This window comes from Limulus polyphemus, unplaced genomic scaffold (assembly GCF_000517525.1).
Source record: "Limulus polyphemus unplaced genomic scaffold, Limulus_polyphemus-2.1.2 Scaffold217, whole genome shotgun sequence".
Taxonomy (NCBI): Eukaryota; Metazoa; Arthropoda; class Merostomata; order Xiphosura; family Limulidae; genus Limulus; species Limulus polyphemus.
The window spans coordinates 686126-704488 of record NW_013665827.1 but is presented as its reverse complement, the minus strand read 5'-3'; the positions used below and the strand labels follow the sequence as shown (position 1 = coordinate 704488).

At 31.0% G+C, this 18363-nt stretch overlaps 1 protein-coding gene, 1 long non-coding RNA gene and 1 pseudogene across 2 annotated transcripts in view; 1 reads left to right on the top strand and 2 right to left on the bottom strand.

Moving 5' to 3' along the window:
* Positions 1 to 1280: 1280 nt before the first annotated feature.
* On the top strand, positions 1281 to 5026 carry LOC106478501 (annotated as a pseudogene).
* A 4006-nt stretch (positions 5027 to 9032) lies between these two features.
* On the bottom strand, positions 9033 to 16661 carry LOC111085056. Its single transcript, XR_002609917.1, has 2 exons — positions 14170 to 16661; positions 9033 to 14068 (listed from the first exon to the last, which is right to left on the bottom strand). It is a non-coding gene; the product is annotated as an uncharacterized LOC111085056 (long non-coding RNA).
* A 126-nt stretch (positions 16662 to 16787) lies between these two features.
* LOC106478500 overlaps positions 16788 to 18363 on the bottom strand; it is a 48845-nt gene continuing 47269 nt past the window's right edge. The window contains exon 5 of the mRNA XM_013939051.2: positions 16788 to 17940. Within this exon, the coding sequence (XP_013794505.1) occupies positions 17406 to 17940 (535 nt within the window). The 3' untranslated portion in view covers positions 16788 to 17405. The remainder of the gene's footprint in view (positions 17941 to 18363) is intronic.

The window sequence follows — 18363 nt, the reverse complement described above, 5'->3', positions numbered from 1 at the left end:
AAACTTAAATCAAAATAAAGTAAATCAAAATAAACCGAATGTTAAAATAACATACAATGAATTATCACGAAACAAATGAATGTTAGGCTAAACATAAGTCTAGTCTAGCAAAATCGCTAAAGTGAAGCTAAAAATTAAGTACATCTTGCCCAAAGTTATTTACTATTACAGGAAAGAGTCCTGGGCCACTACCCAATTTGTTCACAGAAAAGACAGCCTTTTACATCGGGACATCACAAATTATTATTCTTGCAAAAGAAAATGGTTAATGAGCAATTAGTAAACCGAGTTCTTGGCACACTAAAATAAAGTTACTTTATTTACTCTAGCAATTTTATACATTAAAAAAAACTTGCTGAAAATACAGAAATTTTGAAAATTTCCATATAAACTAAAGACAGGCTTTTGCTTTTATTTGTTTATAAGCACAAATCTACACAATGAAATATCTGAGTTGTGCCCATCATGAATATCGAAACCCGTTTTTAAGCATTATAAGCCCTTAGACTTGCCGATGAGCCACTTGGAGACAAAGGCTAGTAAACATATGGTACTGTTCTGTAAGACACAAATAAATGCCCCCATTGGCACAGCAGTAAGACTGCAAACTAATAACACTAGAAACCTGGTTTCGGTAGCTTTGCGCTTAACTGCATACAAACAAATACAACTAAGTTTTGGTCAACTGTATTTTGTCGCAAAACAAGTAAAGATTATGTTGTTGTTGTTTTTTAGAATTTTCGCGCAAAGCGACACAAAAGGTATCTACCATAGCTGTCCTTAATTTCGAACTGATATATTAGACACAAGACTGCTAATCAACAACACCCACGATGACTCCTGGGCTACATTTATTTGATCTAATAATAGGATTTGACCGTGAGTTTAATATCGCACCTATAGTTTCAAGGTGCGTAGGTTACGTGTTCGCATACTATTTCCGAGTACTAATGTAGGTTTATCCTAGAAATGACAATCACTCAAAATATTTTTTTATAAATGCTTGTTTGTGTCGCTCTTTTTTTAATTACAACTTTTCAACCTCTATACTAATTTTAGCGTTAGCCTTAATTAATTCTCTAGAAAAAAGTCAATTTCACAATTAAGCAGAAAATTGTTACATATTTTTAAAACTAAAGCTTCAGATACTTTTTCTGTTTAATCTAATAAATGTAATATACAATTAACAGTTGAGTAAAACTTGTATTTGCAAAAATAATAATGTTCTTATTACACTGATTTATTTATTTACTCATTTTTCTAGAACTTTAGATAAAGATGAAAAATACACTTATTTCCAGTCCATCTATGTAGGAGAACGTTAAAAATTGTTAGGAAACGCAGGTTTCGTTGTTAAGCCTATTGTTTGTAAGTTACTTCAGTCACAAACAGTCAGTGTAAAGTATTATAACAGTCATTCTGTTTTTCTTAAATTTTTAAAATATTAGAAGCGTTTTTATATTGTGTTTTTTGCATATTTAACTATTTTTATAGTGGTGTATGTAGTATTACCTTTTACAGTATTACTGTTATAAAGTTCGGTGTGTAGCTAAGCCTAATATGAAGTTTGGCGGGAATGTAAGGTATAATAAAGTTAGGATTGCGGTATTTCCTTATCAAAGTTAGAATTGAGAAAGTTCTTTCTTCTAACAAAAGTTATAAATGTTTTCCTCTCACAGTAAAAATAAAACTTCCTCAGCTTTATTTAATTTATTTTTTAGTTGACATGAAAAGTAGATCGCTAGTTATAATCATCTTGTAAATACAGTTACTAAGTTAGAAAATAAGATTTAAGAGGTTTTCAATTCTATCTGTCTTTGGTAGTGGGAAAACTTCTAACATTGTTAGCAACGGTATGTTAAGTAATTATAGTTTATACTATAATACATACAGCTTTGCAAAATCTTCATGTAAATTATGATGGACGAAAAGAAAATCACCCTTATAATTAATGTTGTTCAAAGACGTGTTATCTGGATGAAGGAAATGGTGTGTACTTAGATTCTGTTAGATTTATAAAAAGCTTTTGATAAGGTGCCATATAGAATAATAACCAAATAAAAGTCACATTAAAGTGGTATGTGAAAGCATGAGTAAATTGAATTGTAGAATCACTGGATAAGTGAAAGCAAAAAATTATTAATAGAGTCCAGTCAAATTGGATCCTACTCATTATTCCTAGTTAACAGTACCTCTGGGTTAGTGCTTGGGTCTTAGTGTTTACTTGTTTACATTAATAATATTCATAGGAGGATAATTAGTAACATTTGCTAATGACAATGAACTCTAACTCTGGGGTATTTCTAACTGCATGTGTCCTATCACATTATATGTAGCACTTTTTTTTAGTTCTCTGTAATTTGTCTCCAAGGGTTTGTTCACCTCTTGCTCATCCGTTGTAACAAAGGGCCCATGCAATGTTTTGCACCCAAGTACACCATTATGGCAAAGTACTACAGAATGATATAAATTGGTTAGTTTCTCAGATATTTGGCAACTGTCCTTTAATTATAGTAAGTGGAAGATAATGCATTTGGTTATCATAATTTGGATCACACATTTAATATAGCTGGGAACCCACTTAGTATCACAGTAGCTTGACCAGATAAAAGGATCTAGTACTCATCAAGGTGGTGGTCTGTTGCTAGTAGCAAAACTAATAAATTTTAGTGTGTATTTACAGACATATTGATTACAAATCTTAAGTAGTAGTTATCTATACAAGTTGCTAATGAAGCTTCACTTTGAATATTGTGTATAGTCTCCTTTTATAAGAAAGGATATTGACTTGTTTGAAAATTTAGAGGATCAAAGAATTATGTAGGTTGGATATTTTATTTTAACTTTTCTCAAGAAAACAGGGTGAGAGATGATTTTATCGGTGTTTATCTGGGAGATCTGTAGAATAAAAACATCTGATTTCATTTCTTTGTGCTCAATTCTGAAAACAGTAAAACAAAGGGAAGAAAGGAGTTTACGATTTGGAAAAGACAAGCTAGAGTCCAGTTAAGACAGATTTATTTTGCTAACATGGTGACTGCCTTATATAATGAGTTGCTGTCAGCAGTAATGAAGACAGGCACTTAGCAAGAATTTAAAAGGGAAATCAGTTACCAGAAAAATTAAAATGAGAGTAATGTTCAAGACTTTGACCATTAAATTAATAATTTTCATAAAGTTGTGAATTTTTAACTAAAATTACTACAAATATAAAGAAACAGTTGCATGATTTTAAATAATCTGGATGATCTGTGCCGTTGATGAAATGTTAGATTTCACTTTTAATGAATCACCTTTTGTTTGTAAGGTTTATATCTTGATTCAAGTAAAAAATTTATAAGCAACAGTAGAGCTGGTTGATTAGTCAATATACTTGATTATCTATAAGCATTTATTACCTTGATTAGTATCATGTAAAGTATTTGATTAATGTTACGAAAATAACCAACTAATCAAAATTAGTGTTTTTGATTATTCCAATTATATAAGTGTCATGTGAGAATAAGAATTAATGAGCCTGATGATTAATTAATTACTAAATTCCAATGATTGTCTAACTCTAACAGTATCACAAGAAAAGCAGATTTTGCAATGGAATTTGCATATCTTTAAAACATTTCCTAGGTAATTGTAACTATTCCTTTATGTCTTTGGTAAACATTTTTAGTATTTTGATACATATTGTTTTTATTATGAGGTCTGTGTTTACATTATTTAAAGTTTTTTTCTTTACCTTTTTTCCAGCAAGTATGGCATCTTTATGTTTTTTTTATTATTTTTTTATTTTTCCTCTACAAGTGTATTGAAGAATCGAATTTTGTGAAGAAATACAAGCTAGCATTCAAGAATGGAAGAAGAAAGTCGTGACACAAGAACTAATCTCATTATCAACTATCTACCACAAACCTTTACAGATAATGAATTTCGTAGCCTTTTTCAGACCATAGGATCAGTCAAATCCTGCAAAATTGTTCGCCACAAAGCCACTGGATATAGTTATGGTTTTGGCTTTGTTGACTATAACTCACCAGTAGATGCTGCCAGGGCAATACAAACATTAAATGGTTTTCAGATGCAGAACAAAAGAATTAAAGTAGCATATGCTCGGCCCAGTGGTGAAGAAATTAAGAATGCCAATCTTTATGTTCGAGGAATTCCAATGTCTGCCACTGAGGATGATGTACACCAGGTTTTTAGTAAATATGGACAAATCATCCAGTGCAGAATATTGAAGGATAACATTGGAAACAAAAATAAAGGTGTTGCTTTTGTTTTGTATGATCTTCGGGAACAAGCAGAAGAGGCAAGCCAGCATCTTAATGGCCAGATTTTTCCTGGCAGTAGTGAACCTTTAAGCATAAAATTTGCTGAAGATAATGCTAAAAAATTGCAAACAATAACCCCTAAAACAATGATACAATCCTTTACTACTCCATTTCGTGGTGCATATGGTGGAGGACCTATAAGACAAGGTGGATTCCAAAACCGATACCGCTATAATCCTATGATGTATGGAATGGCTTCAACAACCGTTGGTGAAACAGGACATATTCTTTTTGTATATAATATTGGCACAGAGACTGATGAGAAGTCCTTGTGGCAGTTGTTCTCAACTTATGGCAATGTTCAGAAAGTGAATGTTGTTAGAGAAGGAGCTTCAGGTATTAGTAAAGGCTATGGATTTGTAACAATGCTAAATTATGAAGAAGCTGTTTTAGCAATTGAATCTTTGAATGGTTTTCTCTATGCAGGAAAGCCATTGCAAGTGTCATTCAAAACTGCAAAATAATGAAATATGTCCCAAGACTTTTTTTTTTTCTCACTCTCTGTGACAGTATAAGTTAAATGTAAGAATATTCTGTAAGAGTTATTCTGTCATATTTCAGAACTGTTAAAAGCAGTTTTTTCAGTTTATGATGGGATCAGCTCAGTACTCTGTAATTTGAGCTGTTATAATTAGTGTCAGTGTATGGGAACTTGAGCTTGGCATTTACAGAAAAATTAAACTTGTTTTGTTTTTTTTTAAGTTTGTTTTCCTACCCTGTATAAAAAGTTCAATCTGTGTACATAAAAAGCAAACATTAATATTTCTGCATTACCTTTAAGTTCTCATTAACTCTTAGGCCACTCTTACATGGCTAAATTGATTTAAAGATTTAAAAAAAATGTTCTACATCTCATCAAGTACACCTTCTTAAAAAAGCTAAAATAATTATAATCCCACTCTACTAGTAAGGTTCAAAGTACACGTTAGCAAACATTTGATACCTAGAATTTTCTACAGAGTGAACTCCAAATGACTTCAGGTGTGATATTTCTTTTGAAAAAATGAATATCCACTTGAGAAATAAAAGTTTAAGGTTTAACAAAAATGGAACTGCTGAAAATCTTGGAATATTAATTCACAAACATTATACAAAACTGACTAACTGTGCACAGGCTACTGTTATCTATTCTGCTCAGCAAAACATATTTAATAAGAAAGTAGGAGACAAACACCTGCATGATAATATATTGATCACCTGAGTGTGCACATGTTTATATACAATTTCCACTTAGAGTTAAAGTGAACGTAGTTTTACACACTTGTGCTTATGAGTATTCTGTTGAATAATGGATATTAAATAGTTTGTGAAGCAGTTGTTCAATGAAACACTAGCACTAAGAAGTGACAGAAAGGAAAATATTTCAATCCTTTCAAATGAAAAGAAACATTTTAATATTAACGTAACTTCATGGACTAACCATGTTAAGTCCAAAAATTGTTTTTTTTATAAGCATAATAAATTATATTTAAATCAGCAGGTTTATGTTACATATTTTTTGAATAAAAATAGGTTTTAATTTCTATAATGCTGTGATTTTTATGATTGCAGTTCACATACTAGTTCTTTAATGAATCTAGGTCCGACCATGATATTTCTGATTCAAAACAGCACTTGCATCAAATGCTAAATGTGTGAGTTTTGAAATAGAGATCAGACCTGCAATCACTTGGAGTTTGCCATTATTTAGAATTCAGATGTCTTGACAATAGTGACACTGTTAAATTAGTTTGGTGTTAAGATGTGCAAAAGTTGAGACTTTATTTTATGCAGTTGGAAAAGGCTATATGAAAAAGGAATCTTGAAACATTTCAAATCAGCATCACACAAACCTGCCACCACTACAAAGAAAGACATGCTTAAGGGGTTGCAAAAAATGTAAATGGCCATAGAAAAGAAAATTATGTGGCATTTTGTGAAGAACCATTTACTAATTCCTCAAGAGTAATAGATTTACAAAGTTGGAACAGTTTACTGTTTTGTTACACTTACCAGAATGCTATACAGTGCAGAGCTCTCATTCAACAGAGAGCAGACATATACCATGATGCTATGAAATGAAAGTGACTCAGGGAAATAAATCATGTATGTCTGTATCAGAATGAGGGATATCCAAAGCTGATGTTTCTAAAACTGGTAAAAGTGCCAAGGCATAGGGTCTGCATTATACAGTACATTTGAAGGCTTTAGTAAAAATCAGTGTTAGTAGGTTTTGGTAGTTAGCGATAGGACTTCAGTTATGCTAAGTGTAAGAAATTGAGTAACAACTATTCTCAATGAAGATATGCCATCACTTGTCCCTAAATACTGTATTGCACACAGATTGAATCTGGCCTTAAAGGATGTGTGAAAAATACATGAATACAGTAGTAGAAGTCCTTATATCTGTACTTTGTTTCTACAAATTCTCCCCCAGATATCTAAGGGAACTTGATAAACTATCTGAAATTATGAACAATCGTGTTTTGAAACATGAGTGAGCTAATAGGACACAATGAGTTTAGAACAAGCAGAAAGCATTATCCAAGATGGTATAAAGAACTGGCTTCTCATTGTTATCCACTTAGAAAATTAAGCATCAGACAAACATAATAAAGCAGAGGATCAAGCTGAAGCAAAAGGGATTCACAAGAAACTTCTAGATTACATATTTGTGTTGTATATACTTTTTATGTTGGCCCTACTAAACCTTGTTTCCCAACTCTCCTAATTCAAAGAAATGATATCGCTGTTTCAAGTTTTTTGACAAAAGTAAAAAATATCCTGGTCATGTTAACTTCAATATCAGACAGCTGATGGTCCATACTTGGCTAAGTTTAATATCAATGTTCAAGCATATATGTATAAATGGTATACACTGAAAAACAATATTGCTCTCCATGCTTTTGATGCTCACAAATATGACATTATCAGAAAAATTTTTAGAAGTGATTTTCAGAAGATTTTGTGATGTTACTTAGTTGGACATTTTCAAAGCTTCAGCCATATTTAATCTCAAAAATTAACCAGATGATACTGTGTGGAAGAAATGATCCCTCTTGAGACACTTCCAAGCACTTCTGTCTCGTACACATCCCCCAGTGAACTCATCACTTGTCGATATACAGTGGTCTGAACTCAAAAAACATGCATACAAATGCATTGTGGGATAAGATAAACAATACAGAGATGACTTCATTCATATTCTGAAGCTAATTCACATGGTTGAAATATATCCTCTATTTAAAGCATATTGTAAATATGAATTCTCTATTATGAAGATAATTAAAATAGATTGAAGAGGTAGATTGAGCATGGAAACTGGATAAATTAATTAGGATTAAATTGTCGTCTGTGAATCTCTGGAACTGTGATGTCAGACATGGTCAACAGGTGGTTGTTGTCTTGAGACCCTGCAGGTAGAGCAAGGCATTCAGACACAGTTCCATATGGCAAGAGGGAGTAAGTAAATTGGCCACACACACACACAAATACAAACTTGCTACCAGAGTTGGAATAAGGTAGCAGACATTTACTACTTGAATTATTTTTTTAATTCTAACCCCTTTACTCCAAATATCTTCTATTAATTCTGAGCTAAATCCTCAAATCTGCTGTTAAAGTCCTTCAGTGTTGAAACATCTACCACATCTGAAGGCAAACCATTTGATAAGCCAACAACTAGAGCTGGACAAATAAGTGGCATTTGCTAATCGATGGACTCATTAATTGATTACATTTGATTAATTCAGTGTTCCTCAGTTCCATGATACTTACAAACAAAAAAAAAAGTTAATGAACATTAACCTCAGTGTTTAGTGATAATTTCATGATTAATCAGAAGAAACATTCTACTAGTTTATGAATTATATAACACAGAAATATTATAATTACGATTTAATACAACTGAATTATCACTTCAAAGATTCTCATGAATTTCAAATTTGTAGGCATCCTGTACATGTAAATAATGGGCAGTGTATGAACTTCACATTACCACCAAGTGCTGATGGGCCATGAAATGAATAACATTCAGCTTGTTTCCTTCGTCTCATGTTTTACTATACAATGTGGTAAGCTAGTTCTGCTTCAAACTGTGAAATAATCTTTATACAAAAAGCAGTCTTTTAAATTTCTAACATCTGTTATTTTCTCACAACTTACTTAGATGATGGTATTATGTTCAACTCCAATGCAGTAGAACTTTCATTATTGTTATACCTAACTATGACCTCTTAAGAGACTAAAATACAGACTCAGTTTAGAAAAGAATTTGTTTACAATTCATGCACATAATAACATATTAGGTTTTAAAGTTTATAAGCATGAAGTTAGTTTTACATTTACAACTGTAAACATAAAGCTAAATATATCCTCCATAGAATTCACCAGAACAGAAGTATTAAAAACATCTGTATTTAGAAAGTTTCTCAGATCAACTGGCAAATTGTTTAAAGCTCAGCAGTGTAAGTAGTTAAAGAGAACATTTTTGAAATACATATAGTGTGAATCCTGACAGGAGATATTTTTATAACTAATTCTTGACATTACCAAATATAGTTAAGTTTGGAATAAACTTCTTCAGTATTTAAATTTACTCAGTGGTCAATAAAAGAAGGCTTTGTTTCTCTAATTCTCCAAGAAAGTCTTATTCCAAGAAAAATTGTTGACCAATTAAAAATAGAAGTTTATCTGACACTTAAAGTATTAGTAAACACACACATTAAATAGTGGTATGTTATCAAATGTTTTATTTTGTTAAACTATGCATTACATTTTCCACTCCTATCTCAACTGATAAAGCAGCTCAATGGGTATACCAAAGTTGTACAGTTAACATATATACTTTCCTAAGAAAAAAAACAAGAAACTACCAATACACAGTAGTAATTAATAAAACCACACAAACAAACATACCTAATTACTTAGTCAAATATACATGATCCTAAAGTAACTAAACTGTATTCTATTGAAGCTTATGTTACACAACATATATAATACCCGTTACCATGTATTCAATATTAAAGTGAATTACACTTATAAAACAGTCTTGCAATGTCACCCAGCTCCCACTACCACATTTTATAAAAAGTAACAAATTTCCAAAATCTACCCCTATTCTTTTTTTTTTCCTAAAATATTTTGTAATTGAATTACAAGTTTACTTAACCAATAAGTATTATGAAAAGATTAAGAATGAAATTCTGTTCTAACTAAGCTGGTATAATAGTAATACAATCAAAATAGCTCTTATGTCTGTTAATTATTCACTAATTAACCACGTTAAAACTTAATTTTTCTTCTTGTAGGAAACAATTGGACTAGATACAGCTAGAGCTAGTAAAAGAAAATTAATTTAAATGCAAAAATTATATATATAAATAGTTTGAAAACCTAAGTATCACAAAACTAGTGTTTCTATATAAATAATGGCTTGCTGAAATGTTAAGGTAATTAGCAAGAAAGAAATACTTAGCAACGATACCAACGGTTATTCACTATACAAAATGGAACTCACCTTAACACATTTTATTTTTTTACTTTAGAAACAGCTCTATCTACACTTATTTTAACCTCATAGACAAATTTCATCAAAAGGAAATTGCAATTTCTCGAGCAAACCACTGAGTTTCATGTATTACAAACAGTAACAGAATAAAAGTTGTGTGTGTGTGATAAGACACTTTGCTGCCTTTGGCTACAAGGCTTTATCAAGAATACAATTCAATTGGAAATGCAGAAAATTCTTATTTGTTATATTTTTACAAATATAGGTATTTCTAGGCCAATAATTCAAAACCAGATAACCTTGATGGATAAATATGTTTACAGAAAGTAGAGTTATCAGTACAATATTCTCTACCTTCTGACAAAATGTTTATTTTCTACACATATAAAGTTACTACTACATTATAATAGCTAACAGTTCTTTGAAGTAAATAAGTTACTTGGCTTTACAAAGTAAGACATAAATTAGCATAAATACATTAAACACACTTTTGTTTGTTTTAGAGCAAAACCACAATGGGCTATCTGCTGTGGGGAATTAAACTCCAGGTTTTATTATTATAAGTCTATAAACTTAATGCTGTCCCATCAAGAGACAACATATTTTCAATGTTACACAGTATTTAAAGAAATAATTCTTCACTACAATAGTTTGAAAAATTGTAGGGTGTTAAGCTGAGAGGCTAATACTTTAATAATCATATTTTCTATTAAATTATTCTAGAACATAATTTATGTCATCAGTAAATTCAAACACGAAATGGAGATGTAGAAAATATTTTCACTGTTTTATTTGTGTATTTAATCCAATGTTTTAGAAACACTGTAAAACAGGTTTTAATATTTTCTTTCATAAGCTGATGTTCAAAGTTGATTTAATATGCAAAAAAACTGTAACTGAAATAAAAATAAAAAAAATGGCCAGTGTTAGTTTTAACTCCCTAGGTGGGAATGGCTATTGTTAAGAATGCCTCTAGTTTGAAGAACCTATGTACCCACAACAATTATGAAAATAAAAACCTAAGCAACCAGTTTCTCTGGTTTCTAATATAAATGTGGTGTTAAAACACTACTAAGTTTAAAAATCTCAACAAGTTCACATCAATTTTTAATAGTAAGGTGTAATTATGCATTAAAAATGATGCATAATACTTACAAAAATAATAAAATGGAAATATACATGATCTGCTGGGTGTTAACTAATATACTAAAAAACCTGCAGCTTAATTTGCTCTTAGTAATGCCAAGAGAAAGTAATGTTTATTCTTTAAGGCTCTTAACATGGCTAGTGTTCATAAATAAATAATAAATAGGTAAGTCTTACATTTTTGTTGTTTTTTCAAGTTTTCAGCTGCTGTGATGATAGCTATGGTACAGTAGCTGAAAGCTTGCAAAAAATAATCAAAAAGTGGAATTTACCCATGTATTATGTATTTAAGAAAGCAATGTTTTTTAGTTCAATAATTAATTTGCACACAAAATTTCTAATATAATTCTTCATTCTATATAAAAGTAAATATTAGTATGTTCATTACAACCTCAGCACAGGTATCATTTAATAACACCAAGAACCTAAAATAATACACAACCAGTTCAAGCGAGCTCAACCAAACTAAGAAAAAAGTAACCTCAAAAAGTTCTTATTGTAACATCATAAAGTATACAAGCAGAAAAAGCCCCTCTAGCAATATTTGTGTTAATAACAAGTATTGTGAGAGACTAGTACAAAGCAAGGATTCCCACACTTCTCTCAGAATGTTTCTATCAGAACATTCTGGAAAAGATAGTTGCACTGATACAAAACCTAATTTCTTTTACAATTCTAAAAATATTTTAAATTCCCAAGAATTGAAACACTGTGAATCTACTGATATTAAAACTAGAGCACTACATATTTTTGAAGTTAATGAAAGTTTATGCTCAACACAACAGAAAAGCCTTCTAAATCACCAGGTTCAATGGAGAAGCAGTTATGGAAATATAAACTTTATCTGTACCTGAATTTTATGTTACTTGAAAATAACAGACACACGCAATTACACAATATTAAGGTTAACATACAAGTAAGTGTTATACCAAAGACTTAACTCAGGGGCCATAAAGTTTTAAATGGTTACATTCTGTGTTGCATGTAATAAATACGGTCTTATCCTGCTAAGTTACACATTTCTGGCCTACTTAATCTATAGATAGCCACATTCATATAGCTTCAAACCATAGCAACCACACACACAACAATCATTCAGAAAAGGTCACCAATGTTAAGACTAAAGATCTCATATCTATCACCATAAATTGTAGATTTCTACATCAGTTTGATAAATACAATGTGTGGGAGTGTCTTTATTAATCCTAAAATATAGGATATGCCTAAGATCCTGACAGTTATCTCAGTCAAGGTAGTAAAGGATTTCTTTTAAATTTTTGCTATCCTGAATTTTTTCTTTACTTGTATCAAACAGTTTGAGCACTGTGGTATAATAATATTCTTATCACTGTTAAGAAACAATATTTCTTGTACTTGTATGTTACCAGTTTTTACCAAAAGAGTAAACAGGAGAGGTAACTAAAGCCACACTATGAGTTCATTAGGTGCATGTGTAACTTTTGTTTGTTTTATAATTTTCACATAAGGACTGTCAAGTGAAAAAAAGTTAGAAAAGCTATAACAAAATATCTATCTTACAGAAGAAATTGAAAAAAAAAAGGTATTATTCAATGATGAAACCCAAATATTTCAAAGAAAACTTGGATGTTATTTTTCACCATACATTTTTATGACCATCAACAAACCTATCTGTGATATAACTTTGTCAGTACTTACTAAAACAATTGTAAAAAAGTCAAGGCATCTGTTAAGGCAGTTGACAACTACGCATATAAACAGAAACATCAAATGAGTCTAAGTGTTGCATGTACAAGACAGGGACACAACAAATATATAAAGTATGACTTGTAATCCTTGCCAAGATGAATTGCTTTAGACTTAACAGAAAGAAAACCCAGACACCCTCAATGTAACATATTCCTCTAACTTATTGTCAAATTTGAGCAGAAAGTTCAATTATATTTCAACGTAGAGTGTACTAAGTTAATCATTGAAGCTACTTACTACCTATCTGAAATACTAAATCATCCTTTTTTGATATCATGATCTACTATATCACCTATCAGCAAACTAATGCAAGGGATGGTACGTGATAGAGCAGTTAAATTTGTCAAAAACATAAGACAACCAACCAAGTATTCTTTTAAATGTACAAAAAAAAAGTGCACAAATAACCCTACACATTTATATTCTAACAGAAAAAGGGACTTTTGAGTAAATCTTTATTTTAATAGTTATCGAACAAATTTCTGAACACCTCATCAAACCTACTTAACTATGTATATCATTATCAATGAGCATATGTTATGGCAATTTAACCAGATGTGGTTGAATAGGAACACAGAACCAGCATATAAAGTAATTACACGTTCCTCCATTAATATCTATCTAGATGGATGTAACATTCATTACACTTTATAATGCTAGACATGTATTTCAATGATTTATAGATTATGAAACATTCTCTTATGATTAAATAGCTGTTCATGATAAAATGATGTATGAAAAAAACACAATAGTATTAATGATTATGACATCACTAACAATTCAATTTAATAATAAATGAGGTGCACTGTGTTATCCATTCAATCCTGGCTTAAGTCTACTGATCAACAGCCTTACCTTTATGTGCAGTCCCTGTTCACTGTTTGCCCCTGAGAGCATTTTAAATTGTTTTCTACTTATAGGTTCATTACACTCATTCACTGTTCCTAAATGCTTTAAAATGATGCAGACATCAAATTTGCATGTTCTTGTACATGAACAGTTAACTTATTTCAACCAAACAATGGTGACCTACTTTGTTCTGATTGAGTTATAGAGGAAGGAGTTTATCCTGCATAGTGGGATCATGTGAACGAAGCACCCCAGGAAGGGCAATGGAATACATCGATGACTTCTTACATCATGGAGAGTGTATAAGTATAGCAGCTAATATGATTAAGCCAAATAGTTAAGATTAGCCTCTGCAATAGTTATAGTCACAGCCATCTCTTGCACAGCTCTACTAGATGATAAAGCCATAATTGAGAAAGTGGAAGATGGAAAATGTGTCGTAGCAGAACGGATGATAGATATAACTAACTGGCCCTTTGCTACATTTAGCTATACATATCTAATACCCATTACAATGCATTCACTTGCAAACCTACCATACGTGTGCTAAGAATGATAGATATAACTAACTGGCCCTTTGCTACATTTAGCTATACATATCTAATACCCATTACAATGCATTCACTTGCAAACCTACCATACGTGTGCTAAGAAATATGTGTTTTTACAGGTACAGCACATACTCTGGAAGGATATAATGGCACTGCCCCTTCCAGGGTTATGTCAATGGACCAATGAAATGACCACCACTTTGGGTAGAAACCTGCCATCAAGCACCAATGAATTACAGAACAACATCTGATCCCAGATCTGGTACATTCTAATCAATTTATCCTTTCACATGAGTAGGAACTATGCCCAGATGCCTTGGAAAAGTTTCCAATAAGACAGTGACAACTGATGATTGAAAAGAAAATCCCCTTCCAGAATATTATGAAAGAGACCCAGAATCATACAAGATTCCTCTTTCAGACTTTCATCGAGAAATCTCAAACTCTTCATAATTGAGTGCAAATCAGGTTTTAGATTCAACCATTCATATTCCTTTCTCTTTAGAGATCATTATGATAAAATATATCTACTTGTAACTATTAACTTGTAGCTATTATTCTTGCACCTTTTTCTTTTTATATCATTAACAATTACCAAGATCTGTCAACACCTTTAGATAATTGTATTATATGGTATTTACACTCTGTATCTGTTCTGTTACTTTCTACAGAAATTGAATGGTTATTTTCATCCACTAAAAGGATTTTTAAACACCAGCTTGTAGTATTATCATGCATTTAATAATGGAATGAATGCACTTGCATTATCATCTGTGATAGTATTCTTTGATTTAGAAAGTTCATAGAGTTGGACCTTAAAGATAATTTGTCCAAATACTGTCATTTGAGTGGCAGTACAAATGTGTGCCAAAGAACCTAATTACTTGATAAGTCTATTGAGAATACTAATAATGCTACTTTTTAAATGTAAATATATTAGAAATAACATGCTCCTCATGTAACTTGTGGAAATGTCCAGGTTAGATTATCACCATTCTACTATGAACAATTTTGGAAGTTCTAATGTCATTTTTTTGTTTAAAGTCTAGGTCATTTTTGAAGCATTAAGAAACACAGCTGAATAAGTGTATGAACCTATAAATAAAGAACAATTGAAAATCCTTGCATAGGTACACAAGGATCAGGAACTGCATATAAACATAAGTCTATTGATCAGTCAAAATAATGCACTTCTTTTATTATTAATGTTATGACTTTTGTAAAGTCTTAAAAAAAAAAACACCACAGACTGTCTTGCATTTATAATTGGAAAGGTGGTATAATAACAGAGAGACTGTTTAAATGATGCGAATGGAAATTGTACCTAACAACAAAATGGTATGTGTGCATTACAGATATATGTTTTAACCCATAGAAACAGAACTTAAAGAAGTTTAACTCATATAATAGAAATTGTTTTACTTAATATAAATTATGTGTATTCACTACAACAATGAGACATTTACGTGGCTGTAAAACTGAAATGAAGCATTGTAGCTGGAACATGTTTCTTAATTCTACTACTTTGTGTATTTAGATTTACATAGAATTGCAACCTGTGATAATTACATTCTAAAACATGTACCAAATATCACATACAAATACCTTATTCTGCATATATCTACTTAATTCACAGATACAAGTATAAAAATTACTGAATTGGAAGCACAAATGTATTCCAACATGACATTATAGTGTATTTCTCTGTTTCAAAACAATTTCAAATTATTTAACAAATAAATGTAAAAAAAACCTGCATAGTGGTCTGAAAATCACTATTCTACAGTTTAAATTCATCATTAGTGACAATCACAGTACAAAAGTAAAACATCAGACATTGACAATGTAATCACTATATGTTGCAATATTTATGAGAGGTGAAATGGATTACAATGAACCACACAGTGTTTGTAAATAACAAATATAACTTCATGTCAAGCTTACCTCACTAGTTTAAAACAGATAGCTTCAGCAACAAGTAGGAGGCAAACCAGACACTGTCTCTATGTAAGTGTTCTCACTCATTATTAATAGTCACTTTTATCTTTTTGTTCAACACATGATCTTACTCAACTCCTTGTTTAGAAATTAAACTCGCTTGTGAGTTAATTCACCAAGCATAAAAATGCTACTTTGAATGACATATATATAACCCTAAGCCCTCCCTTGTGCCACACAAATTCATACACCACTCTACATTATTTAATATACTGTTCTTACTCTTTGCTCTAGAATATTTATTTTTGCATCCTGGAAACAAAAAATATGTCATGCACAGAATTTATAAGACCTTTTTCAAACAATTGGGACAAAAACAAAATATGAAATATTTGTTACTTTCAACGTCAACTAATATTTATTAAATGTTATATTATCATGTGTTACCTTGTTTTATTTACACCACGCTAGTAAAAACAAACACACATTACAATAAAAAACAGAGAACAAATACTTTATAATGCTAAAAGGCATAAAAGTGCATAGTGTGTGACATCTTCCAGTAGTAATGGTTGGAGACGGCTTGAATGGGTAATGATGAAAAACTTTAATACAAGTTTAACACAACAGCAAATGTACACCTTTTTTGACAAGGTTTTGTCATCATCAATCTTTATTTGTGATGGTGACAAAACCTTGTTGAAACGTTGTACATTTGCTGTTATGTTAAACTTATATTAAAGTTTTTCTTCATTACCCATTCAAGCCGTCTCCAACCATTATTAGTCTCAAAGTGGGTTCCTCATCATCGAATCTTCCAGTAGTGTTTTCCAGCATGTAAATTGAGGAAAGCCTTTTCTCAATTGCCACCACACATACCAGAAATGTTACTAGTCATAATCCTCTCTGATAAATATACGTTATCTTCAATAAGATCCAAATATAAGTTTCTGTACTGACATTACATACAAGATCTCTCCCACATGACATAAATGTATGTCATTAAGGTACCTTATTTATCCTATCACGAAAGCTAAACACAGCAAGCTTTAATAAAGAAAAATAATAATAATTTAGTAGCCTTATGTATAATTAAAATAATCTACAGCTCTTTGAATTCTGTCTATTCCTCCTTTCTTTCCAAAATAGATATACTGCTAGAATAGACAAGTTAAAAATTCTTATTGGTGTGAAAAAGAAATTAAAATCTACTTCTTAAAATATAACAAAGATGAAGGAAATTATATTTACAACTAAAGTTTAGTTTCCTTGTTTAACATGCTTAAAAAACTAAAAAAAAATAAAAAAGATACAATTCTTGGGATATGACCTTATTAATTATGTACTTAAAAATATATTTTCATTAGGCCTTTACTATTATTATTTAATCTCTTGAAATTTATCTTTCAACTTTTCTTCAAAAAATACTTTTGTAATAACAATGTCGCCAGTAGAGAGGGTCTGTGAGCCTGAATCCCGCACATTTGTAAGATTCTTTTCCTTACGTTTTAAAGTGTTTGTAAGTAAGCAGTTACAATTGCAATTGTTCACTCCTCCTGGTGGCCAGTTAATGCTTATCCCATCAATGTAATCATTAGTAAGAAGAACATCAGGGCTGTAAATACGATAGTTGTGGAGGGAATGACTGGGAGAAGTGTTCATACTCAAGGAATCAAAAAATGTATCATATCCAATACTACACTCACTATCATCTCTTTCTTCTCCTTCTTCAACATCATCATAATTATCTTCTCCACTTGCATCATCAGAGCAATCATCTCCAGCATATCCAGACCCTGAGTGGATGGAACCAGAGTCATTACTTGTTCCTCTGTTACGAAGCCGTTCCAGCTTTTTGGCCACTTTCTGAGATCCCTCAATTTTGTTACGTTCTTCATCAGTTAACTCCACATACCTTAAATGTTTGAAAAAATAATAAGTTACTTTAAGATAATCAAAATTATAGAAAAAATAAATTGCTACTTAAAGAACATACAACTGAAAAATTGATTCCTGTGTTTCAAGTATCCGATATACGACTGAAAATAGTATGCCATTTATATTATAAAAATATGTAGCTAAAACATGTGATATAATATTTCTTATTATTGTATTTCACATCAGAAAAATTTGTACTTAACACTGTTATGTAGAAAAGTAATATAGTAAATCCCACCAACATAGTAGATTAGGATTTTAAAAGTTCAGGATTTTATTCTAATATTATAATAAATAAACCAAAAGTATATTAATTTCAAAACTGGAAATTATTAAAAATATTTTGGAAAAGATATAACATGTGGAAGATGCAAAATAGTTTTTCCTTGCCAATATTGTA